Genomic DNA, 25,273 nt, shown 5'->3' with positions numbered 1-25,273 from the left:
TTTTATTTTATATTTTCATTTATCATTTGTTCAAGTTTTTAGTACATTTGTTAGGCACTTTTGTCATCAGTGTTTTTTTTTTTTTTAGTATTTCTATTTAGCTTAATTTTTTAGTAATTTTAGTACTTTTATTTCATTTAGCCGGCAAAACAACATTTCTAATTTCCATTTCAGTTTGTCATCTGATATTTATATTTCATTTTGCATTATTTCATGATTCATTATTTCATATTTCATAATTAAATTATTTTTAATAGTTGTAGTTTTTGATTATAATAACACTGAAATAAGTAAGTAATTCACATTAAATGTCTTTTATGTTTTAGACAAAAATTAGCCAATCAGTTTGTATATTTCTTTTGTACCAACTAATATAATAAAATATAGCCACTTTGCTTCCACTTTGCACTGCTCACACACTCTGGAATAGGGCTGGGCGATATATCGCATGCGATTGTCACGCGCATTTCGTCAGTAAAGTCGGTTCCCTGATTACCGCTAAATCGCCATCACCTGCTTTCAAATGGAGCGGATCACTAGATCACTGACAAGCTACGCAATATCGCGTTCATATCGCAGATGAATCGCCTTCGATAATGAACGCGATATTGCGTGGCTTGTCAGTGAACTACGGCTCTGTCTATTAAATGCCGCTCCATTTGAAAGCAGGTGATGGCGATTTAGCGGTAATCAGGGAACCGGCTTTACTGACGAAATGCGCGTGACAATCGCATGCGATATATCGCCCAGCCCTACTCTGGAATGAAATTTCACTCCAACAAATGGTGTAAAAAAAAAAAAAAAAACATCCCATAGCCTAACCCTAACCAGTCAGATTTGATGACCACAGCTAAATCTTATATAATCGTTTATGAAGAATGTTTTAGCTTTTGGAATTGGCATATTGTAGTGGCATCCAGCTTTAATGAAGCACTTTGTAACCATATATTTACGCTTTTAAAAATACCCTTTCATACTATTTATTTATAACTGAAATATAAAGTTTGGCTTTAAATGTGCTATTCAGTCTGGTTTAAATACACATTTTGCTTATATAAACATTGTACCATTAACATTTCCAGTATATTTCCATTGTACTATTATTAAACCCACAGGGTCCCCTCATTCAGCTGTTTTTCTCCCACAGCAGTCAGAGTATTTTTAGTGTCTGTGTTCAGTTCACACAGCTGAAATGCTGTTCTGCCGATCTTTAAATCTGGTAGGTGACAGAGATTTCCAGCAAGCACCAGAGAGTTGCTCGGGGCTGTGAGCAGCCAGCTGTTCCTGACCAAATGTGTACTAGCCATCCTCACACTCCGCTGACATGAGCGATGCTGTTTTAACACAACGGTGTTCCTTAGTATTACCTGCCAGCACTTCGCACTGCTTAAGAAGCGACAGTGAAACTAATTTACCAAAAAATGTAGGTCAGGTTAGTTCAGAAGTAATGGATTGCGTTCATGCTGTTGATGTTACCTCATAATTTGAAAAACTTATTAAGGTGAATTGCTAAAGGCCTAATGCTCTAGTAATACAGACTCAGCTCATTAAAATTCAGATCTTAATGCACATATCCCGTTTCAGAGATGAACCAAGGTAGTAAACCGATCGCTTCAAGCTGCATGTTTGTTTGTTGAAGTCCTGTGTGGTGAACTTATACTTTACAAAAAGACTATGATTAACTAGATGTGGTGGGAATGTTTTAAGATGTTAACTTTCAGAGAACTTAAGTATGATATGGACCTTTTTTGGGGGTTGGGGATGTTAAAATGAATATCCACACGTTTACCACCAGTCCTATTATGTGAAAGGTCCCCTTTTGTTACCCCTTATTTAGTCTGTCATTATTGTATATATCTTGTGAGCATTGATAGATTGTTGTTTATCAGGTTTCTCGGCTGCAGTGTACGCATGAAGACTTTCCCGATCAGCTCTGTTGCACTGCTGTGAAATGCTCTGACCATGTTTGTCATACTTTTTTGGATATTTTAATCATTTTGCAAATTAGCAAAATGTGAGTATTTGATTAACAAAAAGAGGAAGCAATAAACCAAGGGTTGCAAATAGTGACCTTTTACTCAGTATGCAACTTTTACCAGTATGACTATGCTGCAGATTGTTTGCTCTTACTTAGAAGTCTGATTATACTATAACTTGCTTACACACTGAATAGTTAAATGAGCCTTGCCTTTGTCAGAGGATTTGAATTGGGCAATAAAGTGAACAACTGTGCAGTAACAGCAGTGTCAGCAAAGACTTTTTCAATGAGGTTTTTTTTTATCTGTTGTGCCAGCTGGTTTCTTGAGATTTTGTAAAGATAATTACAACATCTTTTCAGCACAATCACAGGCTCGAGAGCATCTCTGATCAATTTGTAAATTTAAAGGGAATTAATTTTCTTGATAGGTTAACTACTCTACAGTTCGAAGGTCTGGGGTTAGTATGAAGAAATTAGTACTTTTATTCAGTAAGGATGTATTACATTGATCAAAAGTGACAGTAAACACATAATGACATAATCATTTTCTATTCAAATAAATGCTGTTCTTTCTATTCATCAAAAAGTCCTGAAAAAAACGTATCACTGTTTCCACAAAAAATATCGAGCAGCACAACTGTTATTAGATATTAGTTATATAGCATATTAAAATGTTTTCTGAAGTATCATGTGACACTTGAAGACTGGAGTAATGAAAATTCAGCTTTGCCATCACAGAAATAAATATATTAAAATAGAAAACTGTCATTTTTAATTGTAGTAATATTTCACAATTACTGTTTTTACTGTATTTTTGATCAAATAAATGCAGCCTTGGTGAGCATAAGAGCAAAAAAAGAGCAAAAAAAGCTTACCAACCCCAAACTTTTGAACAGTAGTGTAAATACATTAGTTTGGGATGAAGTATATGTATATGAAAGATGTTGAAAAAAAAGATATTTCCATGATATTCAAGTTGTTCAGCTTTAAGTCAGGCTGCAACGGAATTGCTCAAAATTGAATTGTTTTCCTACATGTCTGCCATTGTTTGGACAAACCAATCAGTCAGTGTTGCCGTGTGGGGATGCTCAAATCCATGTTCTCATAGCACTACATAGTTTGCATTCTTTGGGTCAATTTTCTGTTTAGTGGGCTTTTAGGTGACATCTTCCTCCAGTACAGTTTGTTTCAGAGTAATTAAAACAAAATCCAGTCAAGCAGCTTTCATAAGAGCATCTGTCTTTATCAACCGTTTATATCAAAGACGACAGGTTATTCCTGTCTTAGGGAAAAATCGTCATTTGCTTGTAATATTCTGTGCTGTTAACTATTTAATCTGACAACTGTATGTTGGAATGTGCCATGCGTCGGTGAGGCTATTCTTGCCCCGTGTGCTGCAGCTTGCTCCTTTGTAAGGCTCTAGTTTTGGCCAGTGATCTCACTATGTTTCCCCCGACTGCCTGTGAGGCGTCTCAATGGAGTGACCTCACACATTGATTCCAGCGCTGTGAACATGGGGGTGGATTGTGAAAGCACACTTCTGCCTGACACTTGGACTGTTCTTCTCAAGAACTTTCTGCAGAAATTCCATAGTTACTAAGTTATATATGTTGTTGTATTTTGGTCCGTGTATGAGCCTGTGGTTCAGAGTTACAGGGTCGTATACATGGCGTGCTTTTGAGTAGGCCTCGGTGTGTGTTTTTTTTTTTTTTTGCAGGCCTCTATGTGTCAGTCTCGTTCCAAAATGTCCATAGTCTGAAGACAAGTACAGACAGCTGTCTTGTGTGAAAGCTGCATCCAATGGTGTAATGGCTTTTTTTTCTGGCCTGTGTTCTCTTACTGGCTTTTACTTCTTTTGATCTTACATCTTTCTTAGGATAGTTTTATTGGTTGAGTAATGTGTTTAGAATAAATTTGTGAAAATTAATGTTTAATTATGTCCCCAACCTGTATGTAAATTTCATAATAACGAACATGCATGCCATTTGAACAATTCAAGTTACATTTATGTTATGGCCAATAGCAGATAATTGTCTTAAAATTCGGTATTATGTCTAAATTAAAAATAAAAATCAATTATTTTAAATACTACACTTGAATTTAGTGAATTTAAACATAATAAAAATGGCCTATCATTCAATTCAATTACGTTCCTATGTTTGTTGTCGTCACAACACGCATAGAGCTTTATCTGTTTAAAAAGTATTACACAATGTTTGTCAGGTATCTTGCTTGTCAGATATTTGAGTTATATGTTTTAGTACATTAGGTGAAGGTAGTGTTGACTCGATCAATGGACTGGCGTCTCACTGTCCTGCTTGCTATGCTGTGTTTTACAAGTCAGAATCAAAACTGGTCTCTTTTTTGCAGTGAAATTTAACAGCCCTTATTAAACGCTGTTTCTTTCTGTTGTCATGCAGTTTAGGAAAATATTTCTCATCGAATTATAAAGGATAAGCCCACCTGACCTCACCTTCCCTGTTACTACAAAAACGCACAGGATGTCCTCCTCTAGTTTACCTGCCAAACAAACAAAATTGTCATGAGAGCCTGCAAGATCTCTCTTTCTCCAGGAAGGTTGAGGGTTTGGGTTGTCTATAAATACCCCCTCCCCTTACCTCCTCTCATTCACTTCCTGGCCTTTAAGAGGGGTCAAGTTGCACAGCTGCTCTCATTTGCTAATGTTAACCTGCTCTGTAGAGCTCTGTTCCTCTGGGCCGTCGCCTGCCAGCGGCCTTGTGTTGGTTCCTCTTTAGAAATAAGAGATCTGTGCTTTTTTTTTTTTTTTTTTTTTTTTTTTGGTCAAGAAGAGGGCGTCTCGCATCCAACCAAACATGAGTTCTGGGTTCAATTCAGACTGATTTGCCAATCGTTTCCACTGATAGTAAAAAGACCTGCACCAATCAAATAATTTGTTCACAAAAATACGTTTTGTTAAATGTTCCTTTGTTTTGTGATGTCAGCAGGACATCGCTATTTATTAATCAATATATTGTTTCAATGCCAAGACTTTGTTGCTCATTACATTCAACTCACAAGCTGACAACTCAGCTAAAATGTATAAACACTAGTTTAACCTGTGTCACATGTCTTAATGACATTCTTTTGTCTTCCAGGCCAGAATAGCGTTCCTCCAAGGAGAAAGGAAGGGTCAAGAAAATTTAAAGAATGACCTTGTTAGAAGAATAAAAATGTTAGAATATGCATTAAAGCAAGAAAGGTTTGTAATGTTTTTTTTTATTATTAATTAATTATTTTTAATGTATTATTTCTTATAAATAAATATATAATTTGTAAATGTATTCATAAAAAAAATATATATTTTTTGTATTTTAACAAAGATTATCTCTTCCATTACCAGAGCAAAATACCATAAATTAAAATATGGAACAGAACTAAATCAAGGTGAAGTAAAAATGCCTAGCTTTGAATCAGGTAAGAGGATTCAACCTACTTTTGAAAATGAGTATATGAACTATCATTCAAAAGTTTTGGGGCTGGTAAAAAAAGGAAAAAATTGACTGCATTTATTTGATCAAAAAGTTTTATAATTAAATAAAAACTTGTCTATTTTAATAGATTTTTAAAGTGTAATTTATACGATTCTGTGCTCGAGATTATTAATGTTAAATGGTTTTGCTACTAAACAATTTATGGGAACCATGATTGTTTTCAGGATTCTTTGATGAATAGAAAGTTTTGTAATGTTGTAAAGGTCTTGCTGAAAAAAAAAAAAAAAAGTACTTCCCCCAAATTTTTGAACGGTAGTGTGTATATATTTTATTCAGGATTCACTAATGTGGTTTTGTTTATTTTGTTTCTTAAAGAAGATACCAAAGATACAGAGGTCTCAGCTATACCTCAGAACAGCCAGTTAACGTGGAAACAGGGCAGGCAACTTCTCAGACAGTAAGTTAGCGTTGAGTCATTATGCTTTTCTGGATGTCACTTCCTCTGTGGTTGTGATAGTATTAGTCTTTCTAAGAGAGTTCATTGGCACATGTTTCTATCACCTGAATGTATGAGCTCTATTCTGACTGTCTTTATACATCTGTCTTTTCAAGATATCTTCAGGAAGTAGGTTATACGGACACAATACTGGACGTTCGGTCGCAAAGAGTGCGGTCGTTACTGGGGCTGTCCGGCTCAGAGCAAAACGGTTCTGTGGAAACCAAGAACCTAGAGCAAATTCTCAATGGAGGAGAGTCTCCAGCCAAAAGAAAGGGACAAGACATGAAAAGGTACAGATTTCTCATGATTTATTTGGGCCGATTCAACTGGTAGATTAATATTAACTGTTAACAGAGGTAGGTAGAGTATCCAAAAACTGTACCCAAGTAAAAGTACAAGTATTTGTAGAAATATTTTTACTCAAAGTAAAAGTGAAAGTAATAATCTTTATAGTTACTTGAGTAAGAGTAAAAAAGTATCCAATGAAAAAACTACTCAAGAAGCTTGTTACTAGTTACTTTTTAAAATATGATATATATATATATACACACACACACACACACACACACAACAATACAACAATAGTATGTATTTAGATATTTAAATTATTATTATTATCATAATTAGATATCTTTGCAACAAACACAGAAGAGACAAGCATTATTTCTGGCATCTGTAGCCCAAATATCATTGCATGTCTTCTTTTTTGTAATAATAACGTATACAGATACATTTGACGTGTGCTCTCGCTCCTAACCTCTGAACACAAGGCGTTAATTTTCAAGACGAACAGGTCGCCGATGCCACCTGCACCCACAAATTACCACGGGACGGCGGGTGTTTATTTCATACTCTAAACAATGTTAGCTTAATGTGTATAAATTAAGATATATGTCAGAAAACCGGTAAAGAAATGCTACATAATTTTTAGTAGTGTTATCGTGGCGTAATAATCTGCTTGGTTGTAAAATGTAGGCTATTGGTTGTATGAATTGAAATCAAATGAAATCGATACCTGTGGAATTGTTCACAGATAGCATACAGTTCAATTATCACTGGCAAACAATAGGATGCATTTGCAGATTTGCATTTAATTGACTGTAGGTCCACTGCCACTTCATCCAACGCTCCAAGCGAGAAACCGCTTCAGATGATTCAGTGCATGCGAGCGAACTGAACAAATCATTCAAACTGATTCGTGAACCAATTTAGACAGTTTTGTCAACTTGTTTGATCAAGTCTTTGAACAGAATCGACTCAAAAGAGTGATTAATTTGTGAATGGGGCATTGTTCATGAAAAAAGAGACGTGCACTTGGAATAAACTACGCATTTCTTATCATGTGCAGTATTGCATTAAAATAAAGTAACGAGAGGAACGTCGCCTAGTGTAGGGAAGTAAAAGTACAGATTTTTTATTAGAAATGTACTCAAGTTAAAGTAAAAGTACCCACATTTAAATCTACTTTTAAAAATACCAAATTTCCAAAAAAATACTAATAGTAAATGTAAATGTACTTCATTACTACCCACCTCTGACTGTTAAAAGAAAGATTTCTTTCTTGGCGGCTTTAAAACATTTCTCATGATGTGTTTGGTTTGACAGGAATCCAGAGGTTCTGGAGACATTTAATTTTTTAGAAAATGCTGACGATAGTGATGAAGAGGAATATGATGAGGGTGACATAATGGAGGACGTGCCTGACAGGAGTGATAAACGCAGAATAAAAAAACACAAAATTAAGGTGCGTGGAAATTTTAGTGGTAATTGCAGTGAGTGATATAATGATCTCAAAGTAATCTTTCTCAGTATATGATTGTTTGTGTAATACAGCTTGTAATTTGACTTCTTTTCCAGGTCGGAAATGAAGGTTTGGCTTCTGACTTGCCAGATGACCCCGACACAGAGGAGGCACTGAAGGAGTTTGACTTCTTGGTGAATGCAGAGGATGGAGAAGGTGCCGGAGAGGCTCGGAGTTCAGGAGACGGCACAGAGTGGGGTAAAAAAATGCTTGCCAAACTCAAATAGTCAAGATCAATTTTATTATCGTTAAATATTATGAAAATAGGGCACATCTCTTGAGTTTCTTAAAGGATTTGAGTGTTACGATTGAGTAATGACTGCAGGTCTGTTATTGTTTAGGGTTAAAATGAGGCCTGCAATTACTGGACTAGTTCACCCAAACAAGAACATTTTGTTGTCATTTACTCGCCCTCATGTTTTTCCAGCCCCGTGGTTTTTTTGGGGTTTTTTTATCCTATGAAACAGAAAGAAATGTTACGCAGAATGTCCACACAGCTCTTTTCCATGCAGTCAAAGTGAATGGTGATTTATACTGAAACAGAGCTTTTGTTATTCACTGATAGTTTTGCTCTGCTGCTTGAAAATCTTGTTTGCCATCACATAAACTGTCGTTCACAATTTTGCCGTCTGGAAGACTTTTTTAGTGTTTATGAGAGAAGCCTCTTCTGCTCATCAAGGCTGCATTTATTTGATGAAAAATGTTAATATTGTGAAATATTCTTACAATTTAAATGAACAGTTTTTAATATATTAAATATATTTATTATATATATATATTACATTCATTTTTTCCATATATTTTATATATTAAAAACTGTTCATATATATATTTATATTATTTTTATATATATATATATATATATATATAGTAATATTGTGAAATATTATTACAATTTAAAATAACTGTTTTCTATTTGAATATATTTCACAAATTAATTTATTCCTGTGATGCAAAGCTGAATTTTCAGCATCATTACTCCAGTCTTCAGTGTCACATGATCCTTCAGAAATCATTCTAATATGCTGATCTGCTGCTCAAGAAACATTTATTGTGTACAATTGTACAAAATATTTGTGTACAATATTTTTTTTCAGGATTATTTGATGAATAGAAAGTTCAAAAGAACAGTGTTTATCTGAAATCTAATCTTTTGTAACATTATAAATGTCTTTACTGCCACTTTTGATTGATTTAATGCATCCTTGCTGAATAAAAGTATTCATTTCTTTAATTTCTTTTCAAAAAAATAAAAATAAAAATTCTTACTGACCCCAAACTTTTGAACGGTAGTGTATAATGCTACAGAAGCTTTGTATTTCAGATAAATGCTGTTCTTTTGAACTTTCTATTCATCAAGGAATCCTGAAAAAAAAAAAAAAAGTACACAACATTGAAAATAATCATAAATGTTTATTGAGCAGCAAATCAGCATATTAGAATGATTTCTGAAGGATCATGTGACACTGAAGACTGGAGTAACGATGCTGAAAATTCAGCTTTGCATCACAGGAATAAATTACTTTGTCAAATATATTTAAATAGTACACAGTTATTTTAAATTGTAATAATATTTCACAATATTACTGTTTTTTACTGTATTTTTAATTAAATAAATGTAGCCTTGGTGAGCAGACGAAACTTCTTTTAAAAACAATAAAAATCTTAGTGGTTCCAAACTTTTGGACTGTACTGTATATAAAATGTAATTTTATTCTGGTGAAGGCAAAGCTGAATTTAAAGCAGCCTTTACTCCAGTCTTCAGTGTCCATAAAATCATTCTAATTCTTCAGAAATCATTCTAGTATGCTGATTTGCTGCTTATTTCTTATGAATATCAATGTTGGAAACATTTGTGCTGTTTATGTTTGTGCAAAAAGTTATACATTTTTTTTTTCATGGTTCTTTCATAAATAGAAAGTTTAGAAGAACTGCATTTGAAGTAAAAATCATTTGTTACATTATGAATGACCAGTTTAGACACTTTTGATCAGTTTGATGTGTATTTGCTAAATAAAATCTTTCTGACCCCAAACTTTTGAAAGGTAGTATATGTGGATGTGAATCTACTAGGGGTGTAACGATACCCTCATGTCACGATTCGATACATATAACGATACTGAACTTGCAATACAATGTTATTGTGATACTCCAAGACATATGGTAAAAGGATAACAGAAAATGAACTTTTAATTAAATGCTAAATTTGGTATTACATTGGGGGTGGGAATGAATAGGCTTGGACTTGGTGCTGGTAGCCCAATGCACAGGACAATGATGACACCAAAATAAAAACATTCATGATTCTGACTCTGAATCACAGAATTATTTTTGACGAATATACTTGCACTCTGTCACTGACTAGATTATTTTTATATAAATAATGTAGGCCACTTTTTACTGGTAACACAAGACATTTGGCATTATCAGGACTCACAAATATTCCCCCACTGCATTATTATACATTATATTCAACATTACATACAGTAGTTTAATGTAGTACTGACACTTAAACTTAAACTTTTTTTTCTCACACAGTAATTTTTATTTTAGGTGAACTATACACAGTACATATTGTCACTATCCATGATACATATTGTTGCATTTTTGTATTGCAATATACTGTGACATGATATATTGTTATGCCCCTAAAATCTACACATGAATAATGACTTAAAGGGTTAGTTCACCAAAAAATGAAAATACTGTTACTCTCATGTCATTCCAAACCCTAAACCACTCAATTATGGATTATGGATTAGTTTTACAATCTCTTTATGAACTTTTTGAAGTATCAAATTGGTAGTTGCAATGGAGTGACAGAAATCTCTCAGATTTCATTAAAATATCTTCCTTTGTGTTTCAAAGAGGAACAAAAGTCTTAGGGTTTGGAACTAAATGAGGCTGAGTAAATGTTGACAGAATTTTCATTTGTTGGGTGAACTAACCCTTTAAGTCTGTTGCTTACACAAAGCTGCCATGTGAGTCCAGAAGATTAGGAATGTAGTGCACAAGAGATGGTACTTCATTAGTAAAAATCACCATCCACTTTTAATACATGGAGATAAGCTGTTCGGACATTCTGCATGTAGTTTTTTACAAAAGAAAATCACTATCTGAGGGTGAGTAAAAAATGAGAATTATTTTTTATTTATTTTTTTGGGTGAACTATTCTTTCAGTGTGTGCCTGCATGTGCGTGTGTGTCCTACGCATGTGCCTTGTGGCACACGCTGGCCCTGTGGTAGAATCTTAATTAGGCCAGTTGCTGTATCAGCATTCCTGACAGCTTCCAGCACAGGAGATTCTCTTACTGCTCTGACCAAAGCCAGCTGGGTCAAACACATCAGCCCATTACATCCGTCCCACACCCTTCTGCTTTCTTTATCTCAGCCTCTTTTTGTCTTACTCTCTTCTGTCTGTTCCGACCCACTTCTAAACTAAGGATTATGTAAATGTCACCATAAATAGGACATGTATTTTTGGTAAAGAAGTTTAAGTATGTGTGTGTCACCCTTAAATGAAGATATTTATTACCATAAATGTGGTACGTTATAATTTTGTATTTCTAACTAATATAATCAATTGCATAAAAAGAAATGTTAATTTGTGGTTGGGCTGGTGAAAATGTTGGCAGGGAAATTAAAAATTAGACTGTAGGAAACCATAAACATAAATAAAAAAATATGTGTGCACTTACATATTATAATTTATAATGCATTATAGTTACAAAAAATTGGATATATTTTTACTAGTGGGTGCAGGACACTATAGTTCATTTATATAAGTAAGGATAGCAAAATAAAGTAAACTGACATATTATACCCAAAAATTATTTATACAGTGGACTACCAGTAAAACTGATAAAAATTTGGAGCCAAAAATTATTCAGACACTTTGACCTGACCATGTTTTGTTATCTGACTTAATTAAGATTAATTTTTTCTGACACAGTTTAACTCTGAGATCTTGTCATTTCATTACCATGAAGTTAATGAATGAAATGTTCAAGGTGTCTGAATAAATTTTGGTTTGACTGTCTGTCTGTGTCTGTGTGTGTGTGTATATATATATGACCCTATATACATACATACATACATATATACAGTCATGTGAAAAAGAAAGTACCCCCTTTTGAATTCTATGGTTTTATGTATCAGAACAATAAAAAAAATCATCTGGCTTTTAGCAGGTCATAAAATTAAGTAAATACAACCTCAGATGAACAACAACATGATTTATTTGACAAAAACTAGGCCTTCTCCAAAAACATGGAGAAGCCATGTGTGACAAACTAAGTACACCCATACTGCTTCCATAGAAAATATTTTTAAAAGGTTAGTTCGCCCAAAAATGAAAATGATCCCATAATCTACTCACCCTTTAAAGGGTTATTTCACCCAAAAATGGAAATCCTGTCATTAATTACTTACCCTCATGTCGTTCCAAATCCGTAAGACCTTCGTTCATCTTCAGAACACAAAATAAGATATTTTTGATGAAATCCAAGAGGTATATCCGCATCCATAGACAGCAATTTAACCACCACTGTCAAGGTCCAGAAAGGTACTAAAGATGTGTTAAATCAGTTGACATGACTGCAGTGGTTCAACCTTAATTTTATGAAAATTAAAATTTGATTAGCAGTCAGGTGCTGCTAATCAAATGCCTTTGATCAATTGATCAGCAGCAAGCAGGACCAACTGTATAAAATCAGAAGTTTTTGCAGTTAGCTGGTCTAGAACATTCAGGTGTATGTTTACACAATGCCAAGGAGAAAAGTCATCACCAATGATCTTCTTATAACACCACACAAGTTGTTGTGGTGTTCAACTGCTGGTGTATGTTTATGTTTGCAAAAAAGTCTACGGCATAGCTTAAGCCCTGTTTTTCACTCCAAGGTGTGGCACCTTGTTTACTGGGCCCTTCTCTTCTCTTTCCTATTCTTAGCTGAGCCTCTGCCATTCACGCCTGGTGGGGGCAAGTCCTTTATCATGGGCTCTGATGACATGTTGGAAAGTGTGCTGGGCCTGGGAGACCTCGCAGATCTGACTGTGTCCAATGACGAGGCTGAATACAGCTATGATGTAAGTACCCAGTGTGACAGACTGCTCCTGCTTTAATAATACTCTATTCTGGCATTAATAAATAATAAAGTCTACATTAAAAAATTGTCTATTCCCTGCTCAATTTTTAAATGCAGTATGTATTATGTTAATCAACAGTTAACGGTTATATAATAATTGGCCGTCATGTTTACTCAAATGTCATGTACTATATTAGTTTAATTCTGTATAAAGGTTACTTGTCCAAGCCAGTGTGGTTTGCTGCGTGCTCCGATAGGACAACTATCCTAATGCCTTACAGTCAGTCGACCTGCAATTTCCAGGTTTCATTTCACAGTTGTTAAAATGCCTCTGCAACGGCCCCTCCCCCTCCCTCTATTTTTAGCTGCCAGCCAATAAGGATGCGTTCAGGAAGACATGGAATCCCAAATATACCCTGCGAAGCCACTTTGATGGAGTGCGGGCCCTGGCCTTCCATCCTGTGGAACCGGTGTTGGTCACAGTCTCAGAAGACCACACCCTCAAACTGTGGAACCTCCAGAAGACAGTTCCTGCCAAAAAGTAAGTTCTCACTGTGGCTTTCCAAGGAAAGGGATGTCCTAGTTAAAAATTGTTCCTGAAGAAGCACATTGATTTTATCATGTTGTGTTTCCCCCATTAATGTTCCAAACAAACAGCTAAACAAAGTTTTATTTTGCTTTGCAGAAGTGCCTCTTTTGATGTGGAGCCCATATACACATTTAGAGGGCATATGTAAGTATTAATTTCATGACATTGATTTCAGTTGTAGGGTCAATTTTTGTGGCAGTATGGATGATACTGTGCATGTAGGCATTTCTACAGCCGTATGCGTTCAGAAAGGTGGTGTTCACCTGGCCTCTGCCAAGCCCATTCATGAGATGGTGGCATGATTCATTACTCCAGAGAATGTGTTTCCACTATTCCAGAGTCCACAGCATGAGCATAGTGATGTTAGCTATTCAGAGGTACATTCAGTATGATGGTTTACATTTCACTTGCCTTTATTTGTGCTAGTGCTCTTACACTCAATACTGACACCTACTGGTGTGGATGCTTATTTATTTCTGACATTTCTTACCAGAGCTGTTTTTGTTAGTGAGTTTTTGCTGTCATAGTACACACATCTATAAAAAGGACATTTTTGGATTCAGTCCTAATGATTTTTCATGTGTTGTTGGCGGAACACAGCTGGCTGCTGCATTACACTATGATCAGTCTATTGTCAGTGGTTGAGTGAGTGCCTGAAGTCCTAGCATTTGTCCTCATTATGGTTAGTAATAGTAGTAGTTGGTCAATTGTATGATGGGGCTGGTAGTGTGATGTCAGTACGGTGCTGTTCATGAGGTAGTGACCTTTTTAATTGGCAGAAAAATGACTGAGTGCTCATTTAAAGGTGCAGTAAGCGATTTCTGAGGAAACACTGTTGATATTTGAAATCAACCTAAATCAACCTTCATTGCACAAACACGCAATTCAAGAATGGATGTCTCTTTATCTTAGCTAAAGTGAAGCAAAATAATGCATTGCAAAAAATAAAGTGAAGATGATGAACATACAGTTACACAAGAGTTTGGACAAGCAAGAGTTCATTGTTGGTCGCCAGCAGCACACCAGCTCCAGCACAGGATGCTCCAGCACTTTTGCTTTTTGACTACGGGTGAATCTCCAGTTGTCACTGATGATTGTCATTTGGACAATAAATTTAATTATTTCAGCTGCTGTGAGAAAAGGCTATATATGATCCGCTACAAGCAGCATCCTCACGTGATAAAACCGACTAGCCTGGACTCCTTCATTTCTGTTTACGGATGTAACGTAATGACGCACAGACGAACTGCTGCATGCTCATTTCCCGTGGAAATCCACCATGTCGCTCTTATTATAAAACATTATTACAAGCTTACCGTTGTGAATCAAGCTAATATAATGAGATAGTTTTGAACACTGGCTGGCTATGTACTTGCTCAAAAATTGATTTTGGATAATTTTTAACCAAAAAAAGTTACGGACTGCAGTTTTAAACACAAAACCAAATCTTCAAACTACATTAAAAAAAAAAAAAACCCTTACTCTTCTGGCAAAATCAAACAATCAGCTCAAAACTCTTTTACCTTTACTCAAAATCAAACAATGCTTCCAGATCATACATACAGCCAGTTAATATATAAACACTACAGATCATTCATTAGACACTGCATAAAAAAATGGAGAACACAACATCCGGAGTATGTAGGCAGAGTATGTCCCTCTGGTATGCTAGATCCTACCTTTACAACACTCCACACCTTGGTCATCCTCTTCCTCCTCTTCCACTCTCTTACAGATACTCTTCATCCTCTCCCTCTCAGATTGTTTCCATCCATTGTTGGAATCAACATTCAGTGCACCTGTGCCACCTGTGCACTCTGCAGGGTACCCGCGGGGTCTTAAAAGCATTGAAAAAGTCTTAAATTTGATAATCTAAAATTAAGGCCTTAATAGCCTTGAATTTGGTATACAAAGTCTTGGATTTCGTTACAAAGGTCTTATTTTTATTTTTTTTATTTTTTTAACTTTTCCTAGGATTAAGTTCATACCGTAACAAAATGAACTGTTACTAGTGTAGGCTAATTAAAAATTCATGCAGCGTAATGTTGAGTGCACCTCGCGCTCCACGTCATAGCAGTAAGCGCGAAAGCTCGCGCACCCGTTACTATGGTTACTAGGCAAGTGAGGTAAATTACTAGAGATGAGCCGGATACTCGGCTGAAACGAGTATCCGGTACGGATAAAGCACTTCTGCCGAGTACGAGTATTATACGAGTAATACGAGTCAATATCTGTGCTCGGATTGAATGAAAATCATCATTGGGTAGCTGATTGTGTCAGCGTTCTGTGATAGTCTAGTCCAGTGGTCTCAAACCATTTACGGCCCGCAACTGATCTCAAAAATAAAACATAATCCGGCCCGCTAAATTATTATTATTATTATTATAATTATTATTCTCTAGTACGCGTCACATACGCGGCCGCGCCGGCATTCTCCTTCTTTTCAATGCGCTTTCGCTCCCGTGGCGTCTGTCGTTGCTATGCAACCATGATCCGCGCTCTTAACCGCGTCGCTTCTATTATGAGCGCTTGCCTAAATTACAGTAAAAGCACTCGACTTTAAGTCACGAGCGTCGTTTTAAATCACCGAAACGCGTCCGATGCTACCATGTCAAGAAACAGAAGAGTGTACAAATGTATTTAAGGGTTGTATTTGTTCTGTACAGTGTTGTTCAGTGCAAGATTTTAATTTTATTTAAGCTAGCATGAAGTAAAGGAAAACAGCCTACTTCCACTAAATGTTAAAAACTAATAACAATGAGAGATTTTTATTTTTTGGCAAAATAAAGTTGATATATATAGCTTCAGTTTTTTTGTTTATTTCTGACCCCTCCATGGCATCTATGAGTGTTGCTGGTTTTGTTCCTAAATTACTAATTTTTTTTATTCCATGCACCTTGTTGGATGTGAGAAGTTGCACCAGACTATTGCAATTAATAGTATTATATTAGTAGTATTATATTAGTATATTAGTAGTATTACATCAATTACATTAGTAGTATTACATCAATTACATCATAGTATTAGCCTATATAATTATATTACACTCTGTAACAATGAGAGAGACACTGCTGTTTACATTTAGTAGGCCTATGGTAAATAAAATATTTATAGTAGGTATAAAAATATATGCCGAATTAATTATTTTCTAGGGTTCAAAATTTATACAGATTTGACATTTTCCCCTCATACTTCTGTCAGAATGGGTACGAAGTTGGCATTGAATTTCATTTAAAATGGTATTAAAAAGGTCTTAAAAAGCCTTGAATTTCATTTGGAGGATCCTGGGGGTACCCTGCTTTCTGCAAAACCTAAAACAAGTTCAAGCAGTTAGACACTATTTGCAAATCTCATGCTCTTTTTGTAAAACTCCAAACACATTTTGCACTGTGATGCACTTGTGTTGCAAAACAGTAAACTAGGGCTGCACGATTAATTGCACGAGATTGTCATGCGTGTCTCATCAGTAAAGCCGGTTCTGTGATTAGCGGTAAATGTCCATCACCTGCTTTCAAATGGAGCGGCACTTAATATACACAGCCGTAGTTCGCGGACAAGCTACGCAATATCGTGTTCATAATCGCAGATGAATCGCTTTCGATTACGAACGCGATATTGCGTAGCTTGTCCGCGAACTACGGCTCTGTATATTAAGTGCCACTCCATTTGAAAGCAGGTGATGGACATTTACCGCTAATCACAGAACCGGCTTTACTGACGAGACACGCATGACAAAAGCATGCGATTAATCGTGCAGCCCTACAGTAAACACAAGTGGGAAAAGTCAAACACAGTTGCCATCGTTTACACACAATGGCTCAAAAGTGCTCAGAGTCAGGGTACCCCCAGGATCCTCCAAATGAAATTCAAGGCTTTTTAAGACCTTTTTAATACCATTTTAAATGAAATTCAATGCCAACTTCGTACCCATTCTGACAGAAGTATGAGGGGAAAATGTCAAATCTGTATAAATTTTGAACCCTAGAAAATAATTAATTCGGCATATATTTTTATACCTACTATAAATATTTTATTTACCATAGGCCTACTAAATGTAAACAGCAGTGTCTCTCTCATTGTTACAGAGTGTAATATAATTATATAGGCTAATACTATGATGTAATTGATGTAATACTACTAATGTAATTGATGTAATACTACTAATATACTAATATAATACTACTAATATAATACTATTAATTGCAATAGTCTGGTGCAACTTCTCACATCCAACAAGGTGCATGGAATAAAAAAAATTAGTAATTTAGGAACAAAACCAGCAACACTCATAGATGCCATGGAGGGGTCAGAAATAAACAAAAAAACTGAAGCTATATATATCAACTTTATTTTGCCAAAAAATAAAAATCTCTCATTGTTATTAGTTTTTAACATTTAGTGGAAGTAGGCTGTTTTCCTTTACTTCATGCTAGCTTAAATAAAATTAAAATCTTGCACTGAACAACACTGTACAGAACAAATACAACCCTTAAATACATTTGTACACTCTTCTGTTTCTTGACATGGTAGCATCGGACGCGTTTCGGTGATTTAAAACGACGCTCGTGACTTAAAGTCGAGTGCTTTTACTGTAATTTAGGCAAGCGCGCTCATAATAGAAGCGACGCGGTTAAGAGCGCGGATCATGGTTGCATAGCAACGACAGACGCCACGGGAGTGAAAGCGCATTGAAAAGAAGGAGAATGCCGGCGCGGCCGCGTATGTGACGCGTACTAGAGAATAATTATAATAATAATAATAATTTAGCGGGCCGGATTATGTTTTATTTTTGAGATCAGTTGCGGGCCGTAAATGGTTTGAGACCACTGGACTAGACTATCACAGAACGCTGACACAATCAGCTACCCAATGATGATTTTCATTCAATCCGAGCACAGATATTGACTCGTATTACTCGTATAATACTCGTACTCGGCAGAAGTGCTTTATCCGTACCGGATACTCGTTTCAGCCGAGTATCCGGCTCATCTCTAGTAATTTACCTCACTTGCCTAGTAACCATAGTAACGGGTGCGCGAGCTTTCGCGCTTACTGCTATGACGTGGAGCGCGAGGTGCACTCAACATTACGCTGCATGAATTTTTAATTAGCCTACACTAGTAACAGTTCATTTTGTTACGGTATGAACTTAATCCTAGGAAAAGTTAAAAAATAAAAAAAAATAAAAATAAGACCTTTGTAACGAAATCCAAGACTTTGTATACCAAATTCAAGGCTATTAAGGCCTTAATTTTAGATTATCAAATTTAAGACTTTTTCAATGCTTTTAAGACCCCGCGGGTACCCTGAGAAAGAGTGATTTATTCGACAAATGGGTTTAGACCTTTTGAGCATTTAGTGAGTTTTGAGAGTTTACTGTGTCTTAGCAATTGTGGGTCCTTAAAGGGTTAGTTCACCCAAAAATTAACATTCTGTCTTGAATTATTCATCCTCATGTTGTTCCACACCCAAAAGACCTTTGTTCATCTCCGGAACGCAAATTATGATATTTTTGATGAAATCTGAGAGGTATTTGACTCCTCCATAGACCGCAATATAACCACCACTGTCAAAGTCCAGAAAGGTACTAAAGACATTGCTAAAATAGTCGATGTGACTGCGGTGGTTCAACCTTAATGTTATGAAGAAGCGAGAATACTTTTTGTGTGCAAAAACAATGACTTTATTCAACAATATCTTCTTTTCTGTGTCATTCTTATACGCCGTTTACGTTCAGCGCTTCCAGGTTCTACGTCAGAATTATTATTGGCTGGCTATTGCTTCAGCATCACAGGCATGCATTGTGTTGCTCACGTGAACAGCATCTGCTAATACTGAGCCGGCGCTCTGAACTGGATAGTGAGTGTTTTAAGTGAGGGTGAGATCTCAGTCCTGTCCTTGTGAGCTTGTGTGGTCTACACTTTCACTGTAGATGCTCTAGGATGTTTTCAGATCACAGTATCAACACTTTTAGCTTGATCAGGGTAGGAACATAAACCCAAGTGTATAAAAAGTGACATGATGATCTAGGGCTGCCCCCTAATAGTCGACTAAACGTTAGACGACGAGAATAGGATTAGTCGACCAAAATTTTATTAGTCTGTTTGTCGCAGGGAAAAAAAAACCTCCACAGGAAGTGGCAAAGTCACGCAGTCCATGAGGTACAGTCAGGCAGAAAATCAAAAAAATGCTTGCCTATCATCCATCGACCTCAAATATGGCTTATCATTTGAAACATGTAAGTAGTAGCAAGGGATGGGCATTTTTCCAAAATATTGTATTCGAGTATTTGGGCTCGTAAAAAAACGAATATTCGAATATTCGTTTATTTAAATGAGGTTAAACGAGAAAGACCTTATTGTTTTATTCATCAATATTTTATAACCATTTCTGAACAAGCTTACGATTAGGCAATATACACACCAAGCTTACATTATATCTTAAGGTTTTCTTTTAGTTCAAAGCATTAAACAATATGTGTAACTTAAACAGAAAATATTAAGAACAAAAGCATTTAATATCAAGCAGCGCAAACGGGAAAAATACTAAAGCAGACAGCACCAGTTATCGTACAAAACGTAACGTACAATACACTCGAGTCAGTATATGATTATCGTGTTTATATTGTTTCACATGTTCATGTTCAGAAAAACGATAATATCCACATGCTCGGGTCAGAAAACGAACCGTGCTGACAGACGTTGCAGAGACACAAAGATAATAATAGCCTACATAACTGTGTGCTAAGCTAAGTTTCTAACAGTAGCACTTTGTTTTCTGTTCGTAAATATATCTCCCTCGACGAAACTTAAAGGAAGCATATGTCTCAAAATCATTTTGCTATCAGATAAGTTGTCATCTTGGCTCACTCGGGGATAACTTACAGTTGCGCTTACCTGTCGTGGATGCAGTGATGGACAGCTGTCTTTCCTCACTCGACGGGTGTTTAGATTTCATGTGCTTTCTCATTATGGTGTTGATATTATGATAACTCGGTTTCATTAATTAATTTGATCAAAAGTAATTCCATTTTGTAAGATCATTTTCATCTAAGTAATTCCAAACTTTGCGAGGCAGACGACAATATTTTGTGACGATCAAAAAAAAAAAAAAAAAAATTGTTAAACACGCTCCACAGCGCCACCCGGTGCATTTAGTTATAACTGCAAGTTTTAATGCTTAGGATTTATCATGTATTCACTGCATTTACGGCCAGCAAAGCAACATAGTAAAATTCGAATAGTTTTTTTTTATTTTTCGAATTTTAATTACAGAACAAATATTCGAATATTCGACTATTTGTGCACATCCCTAGCAGCTTTACATGGCCACTCTAACGTTAACTTATTAGATAAATGTGCTCCATTATTATGCGCATATTCAAGTGTGTGTGCAAACTCACAATAACAACAAAACGTTGTGCTTTTGTAAAATAAAAAAAAATAAAAACAAGGACATGCTTTCTGTCATGCTTCGTGAACTGGAGCGTGTCACATAAATGAGCTGAAACTCACTACTTGCCTCACAGACATGAGAAATCTATCTATAGAAATGTCTACTTTTAAACAAACCAATTCAAAAAAACTAATTTGAAAACAAATACTCTGGGCTGAGGTAAGGAGAAAGTTTTGAACACTGGCTGGTTATGTACTTGCTCAAAAACTGATTTTGGATCATTTTTAACCAAAAAATGTTATGGACTGCAGCTTTAAGGAATTAAATTAATATAAACATGCAACTATTTGACTAATGGCTTGAATGAACATCTGCTAACTGTTTGACACTGACTAAGAGATTGTATGGCTGTATACTTGAATTTATGAAACTACCTGGCCCACAGAAAGTTTTTGGGAACATTTAGGTGTGTGAGTGTCATTGCATTAGACACAAAATATAAAATAGTTGCTTTTCTCAGAATTAGCCATTTTGCTCTTGCTTTTAACCAGTTGGTCTGAATGTGATTTTATTGGGTGTGAGAAGTCTGTTCCCCCAAGTTCATGATGTTCCACAAATGTTTGACAACCACAAAATGCTTTGTTCATGTTGAACAGTAATGTTTATTGTATATAAAACTTAAGAAACATTTCCTTTGTGAAACATTTTGCTTAAAAAAAAATAGCTTTTTATATTTTATTTTTTTTATATACTCTTTTTATTAAAAATAAATCTTAGTAACTAACTAACTAACCCCTAGAAAATTGATTTGCTTAAAATGAGCTGTCTTTCTTAAAAATAAATATTAATAAAATACCACTTGGTTTGATATTTTGCCTTGACAATCATTGACATTCTTATAATTTTAAGCGTGTCCAATCACTTTTTAGGGCCCCCTTTATCAACAATTATGTAAACAACTGAATTAGATCCTCTGAACCTGTTGTTTCTGTTGCTGCAGTGGGCCTGTGCTCTCATTGGCTGTGACCTCGAGTGGTGAGCAGTGTTTTAGTGGTGGAATCGATTCAACAATACAGTGGTGGAACATCCCCAGCTCTAACGTAGACCCTTATGACACATATGGTGAGAAGATAAAATCACGGTTTCCTTTTGATAGAACTTAAACCTGCCTGATCGCTAGTATCTTCTCTATGTTTGGCTCAGATATGTATTCTGTTTTCACTCAGATCCCAGCGTGTTGGCTGGCACGTTGTTGGGTCACAGTGATGCAGTGTGGGGATTGGCTTACAGTGGAATCAAAAACCGGCTGCTCTCCTGTTCAGCTGATGGGACAATCAAGCTGTGGAACCCTCAAGAGAAGTCCCCATGTCTCAGCACATTTAACTCAGACAGAGGTGAGCGCAATGCATCTTTTATGTGGCTTTCAGTAATCAATTGACGTGTAGGCAACTCATTTTCTTTGTTTCCTGCCTTTCAGATCATGGTGTTCCCACATCGATTGATTTTAATGGGTGTGATCCAGCTCATATGGTGGCGTCCTATAACACAGGAGATGCTGTTGTTTATGATCTGGAGACATCACAACCTGTTGTGGTATTCGCCGCACAGGGAGAGAGTGGTACATTCTTTTTTTAAGAACGAATGTGAAGAAAGTACACTTTAAATAACTTAAGTGTGAGAATTGGATTTGTGATGTTTACTTTCTTCTGCTTTGTTGTAGCTATTCCTTTTGGGAATCACATTAATAAAGTAGTCACCCACCCCACCCTGCCAATCACAGTCACCGCTCACGAGGATAGACACATCAAATTCTTTGATAATAAATCAGGTCAGTGTGGTATTTTTTTTTTTCCCCCTTACATACACCATTGTTCAAATTTTGGGCTGTTATGCTCGGCAAGGCTGCATTATTTGATCCAAAATACAGTGAAAAAATTTAATATTGTGAAATTATTATTTTTACTTTTCTGTAATAATATGTAACTTATTCCTGTGATAGCAAAGCTGAATTTTCAGCATCATTACTCCAGTGTTCAGTGTCACATGATCCTTCCTATATAATGGTGCAATATGTAAGAATTTTGCAGTAAAATATCCAAAAACCACTAGGCCAGTGTTATATATTTTGTTCACTTGAGTACTTGTAATATCCCAAATGTTTGCAGCTATTTGTAAATTGTGAGAAAATTGCAATTTTAACTAAGGCTCTGGGACGTGTGAGGAGTCGCCTGTTAATTGCATCATACATGTGTTACCCGGTTTCTGGTTTTATTTTGTAGAAACCATGGAAACACCAAAGACACTTTAATATATTACATGTTTTAATAGACAAGGGAACAACTGTTTTCATATATTTATAGACAGAAAACTAATTATTTTTATATAGCTCAACACATTTAGTCTTATTGTTTAAATCTATTTTTCTTGATTTTTTGCAAGTACCATACTTTACCTAGCCTGACTACGTCAGACTTCCTACTTCCGCTCAATTTCATTTAGCTTCTGTACTCAGTCTGATACAGCGTCAGAGCTTTCTGTTTGCCACCGGTCTGGAAACAGCCGGGCCAATCAACGAACAGAGGGCGGGCTGAGAGCCGTGACGTAGATGCTAAGCGCCGAGTTTTACATTGTAGGTTAGAGAAATCGAAAACCGAAACGACCGCGGAAATGGGAAACGAGACACGGGATGCAAACTTTGGGATGCATTAACTTCGCATAATCTGCAAAAGTCGTTTACAGCCATGTTCACTCCGGTATTTCGCTCACATCATCATGTGTTTACAACAGGTTTACAGTGGAAGTTCAATCATAGATTTGAGTTCGATGCATGATGTCTGTGCTTCGATGCGGCTGTACAGGCGGATAACATACGTCATAACTAAACGTATCTGATTGGCTTACGGGTAACCAATGATTTTAAACTTCAGACAAGCGTCCCCTAGCGAGAGAGAAAACACTTCTCTATTATGCCATTCCAGACTCTGTCTACGAAGCAAAGTGAAGTAGCAGAGTCTGGTATTACCAGGCTATACTTTACCATGCCTCAGAGAAAAACACCATTTTGTCAAGTAGTTAACATAGTATAATTAGATGCTGCTTTATTTTTAGTAACAGTAATACAGCATTTTCTCCATCATACAATACGTTTTAAAATTAATTGCATTACATTTGTCAACACAAGCATTTAATATGATATTCTAGAATCTATCTAGCTTACTGCAGTGTGCAACAGTGTCTCGCAGCTGCTGAGCGAACGCACAGAGTAACTTTATAACATGATTTCAACACACTCAAATGTATGATAAACAGAGCTGCGTTACCTCATACTCATGACCGGAAAAGTGGAAGCGGCGCCGGCGACTGTGTCATAATAAAAGTTCCGCTGCTCGCAGTGTGTTGCGCAATCGCTCCAGCGGCCTCGTTCAGCTCCCACAACGCTTGGTCCTGCTCTGCTTCATACTACAGTAACGTTAATAATCGTATCCATGAACATGATTTCTTCCCGAGTCCTATCCCGATTATTTCCACCGGCTGTGATGTGAAGACCACATGTCCCAAGATTCCGCGCTCAAACTTGGCGTCGTCAAGCTACGCCTTTGTTTTGAATAGGCCTCTAGCGACCTCTAGCGGACAGAAAATATTACATAGTGCACCTTTAATTCTAATATGCTGATTTGCTGCTCAAGAAACATTTCTTAATGTTATCAATGTTAAAAACAATTGTACTGCTTAACATTTTTGTGGAAACAATGATACATTAGGATTCCTTGAATATAAAGTTCAAAAGAATAGCATTTATTTGAAATAGAAAGCTTTGTAACATTGTGGACTTTTGGTCAATTTAATGCATCCTGGCTAAATAAAAGTGCTAATTTCTTTGTGAAAAAAATCTTAGTGCAAACTTTTGTGTCTGAATTAATATTATTATTATTATTATTGTTGTTACTATAACTATATTATATTCATAACTTATGCAACTATGTGCTTTTTTATATTCCCATTTTGTTTAAGCTATTTAAAATCTGTTATTTATCACCTTTCTTCTCTGTTTTTAGGTAAAGCCATTCATGCAATGGTGGCTCACTTGGATGCTGTTACTAGTCTGGCTATAGATCCAAATGGCATCTACTTGATGTCAGGAAGTAAGTTACCATTACCATTTATGTCAGTTAAACAGTCCTTTCCATGATAATATTTGTTGGTAATATTTTTGTCACCCTTAAAGGTATAGCTCACCCTCACATCATTGCAAACCCTTGTGACTTTGGTCTAGGGCTGGGACGATACATCGAATCTCGATTCGAGATACGAAGAATCTGGAGCGATTCTTATATTTTCCCATGTATCGCAATTCTCTCTCAAATCGATTCTGAGCTTAGTTTTTTAAACAGCAGATGGCACTACTATGCATGCTTTTTTCCTTTACATACACCACTTAAACCTAAAATAATCATTCATAAAGTTTGAAAAGGTTG

At 36.0% G+C, this 25,273-nt stretch overlaps 1 protein-coding gene across 2 annotated transcripts in view; it reads left to right on the top strand.

Annotated features, from left to right (window-relative positions):
* strn3 (striatin, calmodulin binding protein 3) overlaps positions 1 to 25,273 on the top strand; it is a 31,099-nt gene that overhangs the window by 3,514 nt on the left and 2,312 nt on the right. Inside the window, exons 2-15 of one of the 2 annotated variants that reach the window (XM_048192007.1) lie at positions 5,095 to 5,198; positions 5,340 to 5,413; positions 5,809 to 5,887; positions 6,043 to 6,219; positions 7,535 to 7,673; positions 7,787 to 7,928; positions 12,679 to 12,815; positions 13,180 to 13,355; positions 13,500 to 13,547; positions 21,799 to 21,920; positions 22,025 to 22,192; positions 22,276 to 22,416; positions 22,519 to 22,626; positions 24,854 to 24,940. In XM_048192007.1, the coding sequence (XP_048047964.1) occupies positions 5,095 to 5,198; positions 5,340 to 5,413; positions 5,809 to 5,887; positions 6,043 to 6,219; positions 7,535 to 7,673; positions 7,787 to 7,928; positions 12,679 to 12,815; positions 13,180 to 13,355; positions 13,500 to 13,547; positions 21,799 to 21,920; positions 22,025 to 22,192; positions 22,276 to 22,416; positions 22,519 to 22,626; positions 24,854 to 24,940 (1,702 nt within the window). Of the gene's footprint in view, positions 1 to 5,094; positions 5,199 to 5,339; positions 5,414 to 5,805; positions 5,888 to 6,042; positions 6,220 to 7,534; positions 7,674 to 7,786; positions 7,929 to 12,678; positions 12,816 to 13,179; positions 13,356 to 13,499; positions 13,548 to 21,798; positions 21,921 to 22,024; positions 22,193 to 22,275; positions 22,417 to 22,518; positions 22,627 to 24,853; positions 24,941 to 25,273 lie in introns of both variants that reach the window. The other variant, XM_048192006.1, reaches the window with a different exon arrangement.

The sequence above is a fragment of the Megalobrama amblycephala genome, linkage group LG5 (genome assembly GCF_018812025.1).
Source record: "Megalobrama amblycephala isolate DHTTF-2021 linkage group LG5, ASM1881202v1, whole genome shotgun sequence".
NCBI lineage: Eukaryota > Metazoa > Chordata > Actinopteri > Cypriniformes > Xenocyprididae > Megalobrama > Megalobrama amblycephala.
Note: the sequence above shows the minus strand (reverse complement) of the source record. Positions and strands in the feature narration are given on the sequence as shown.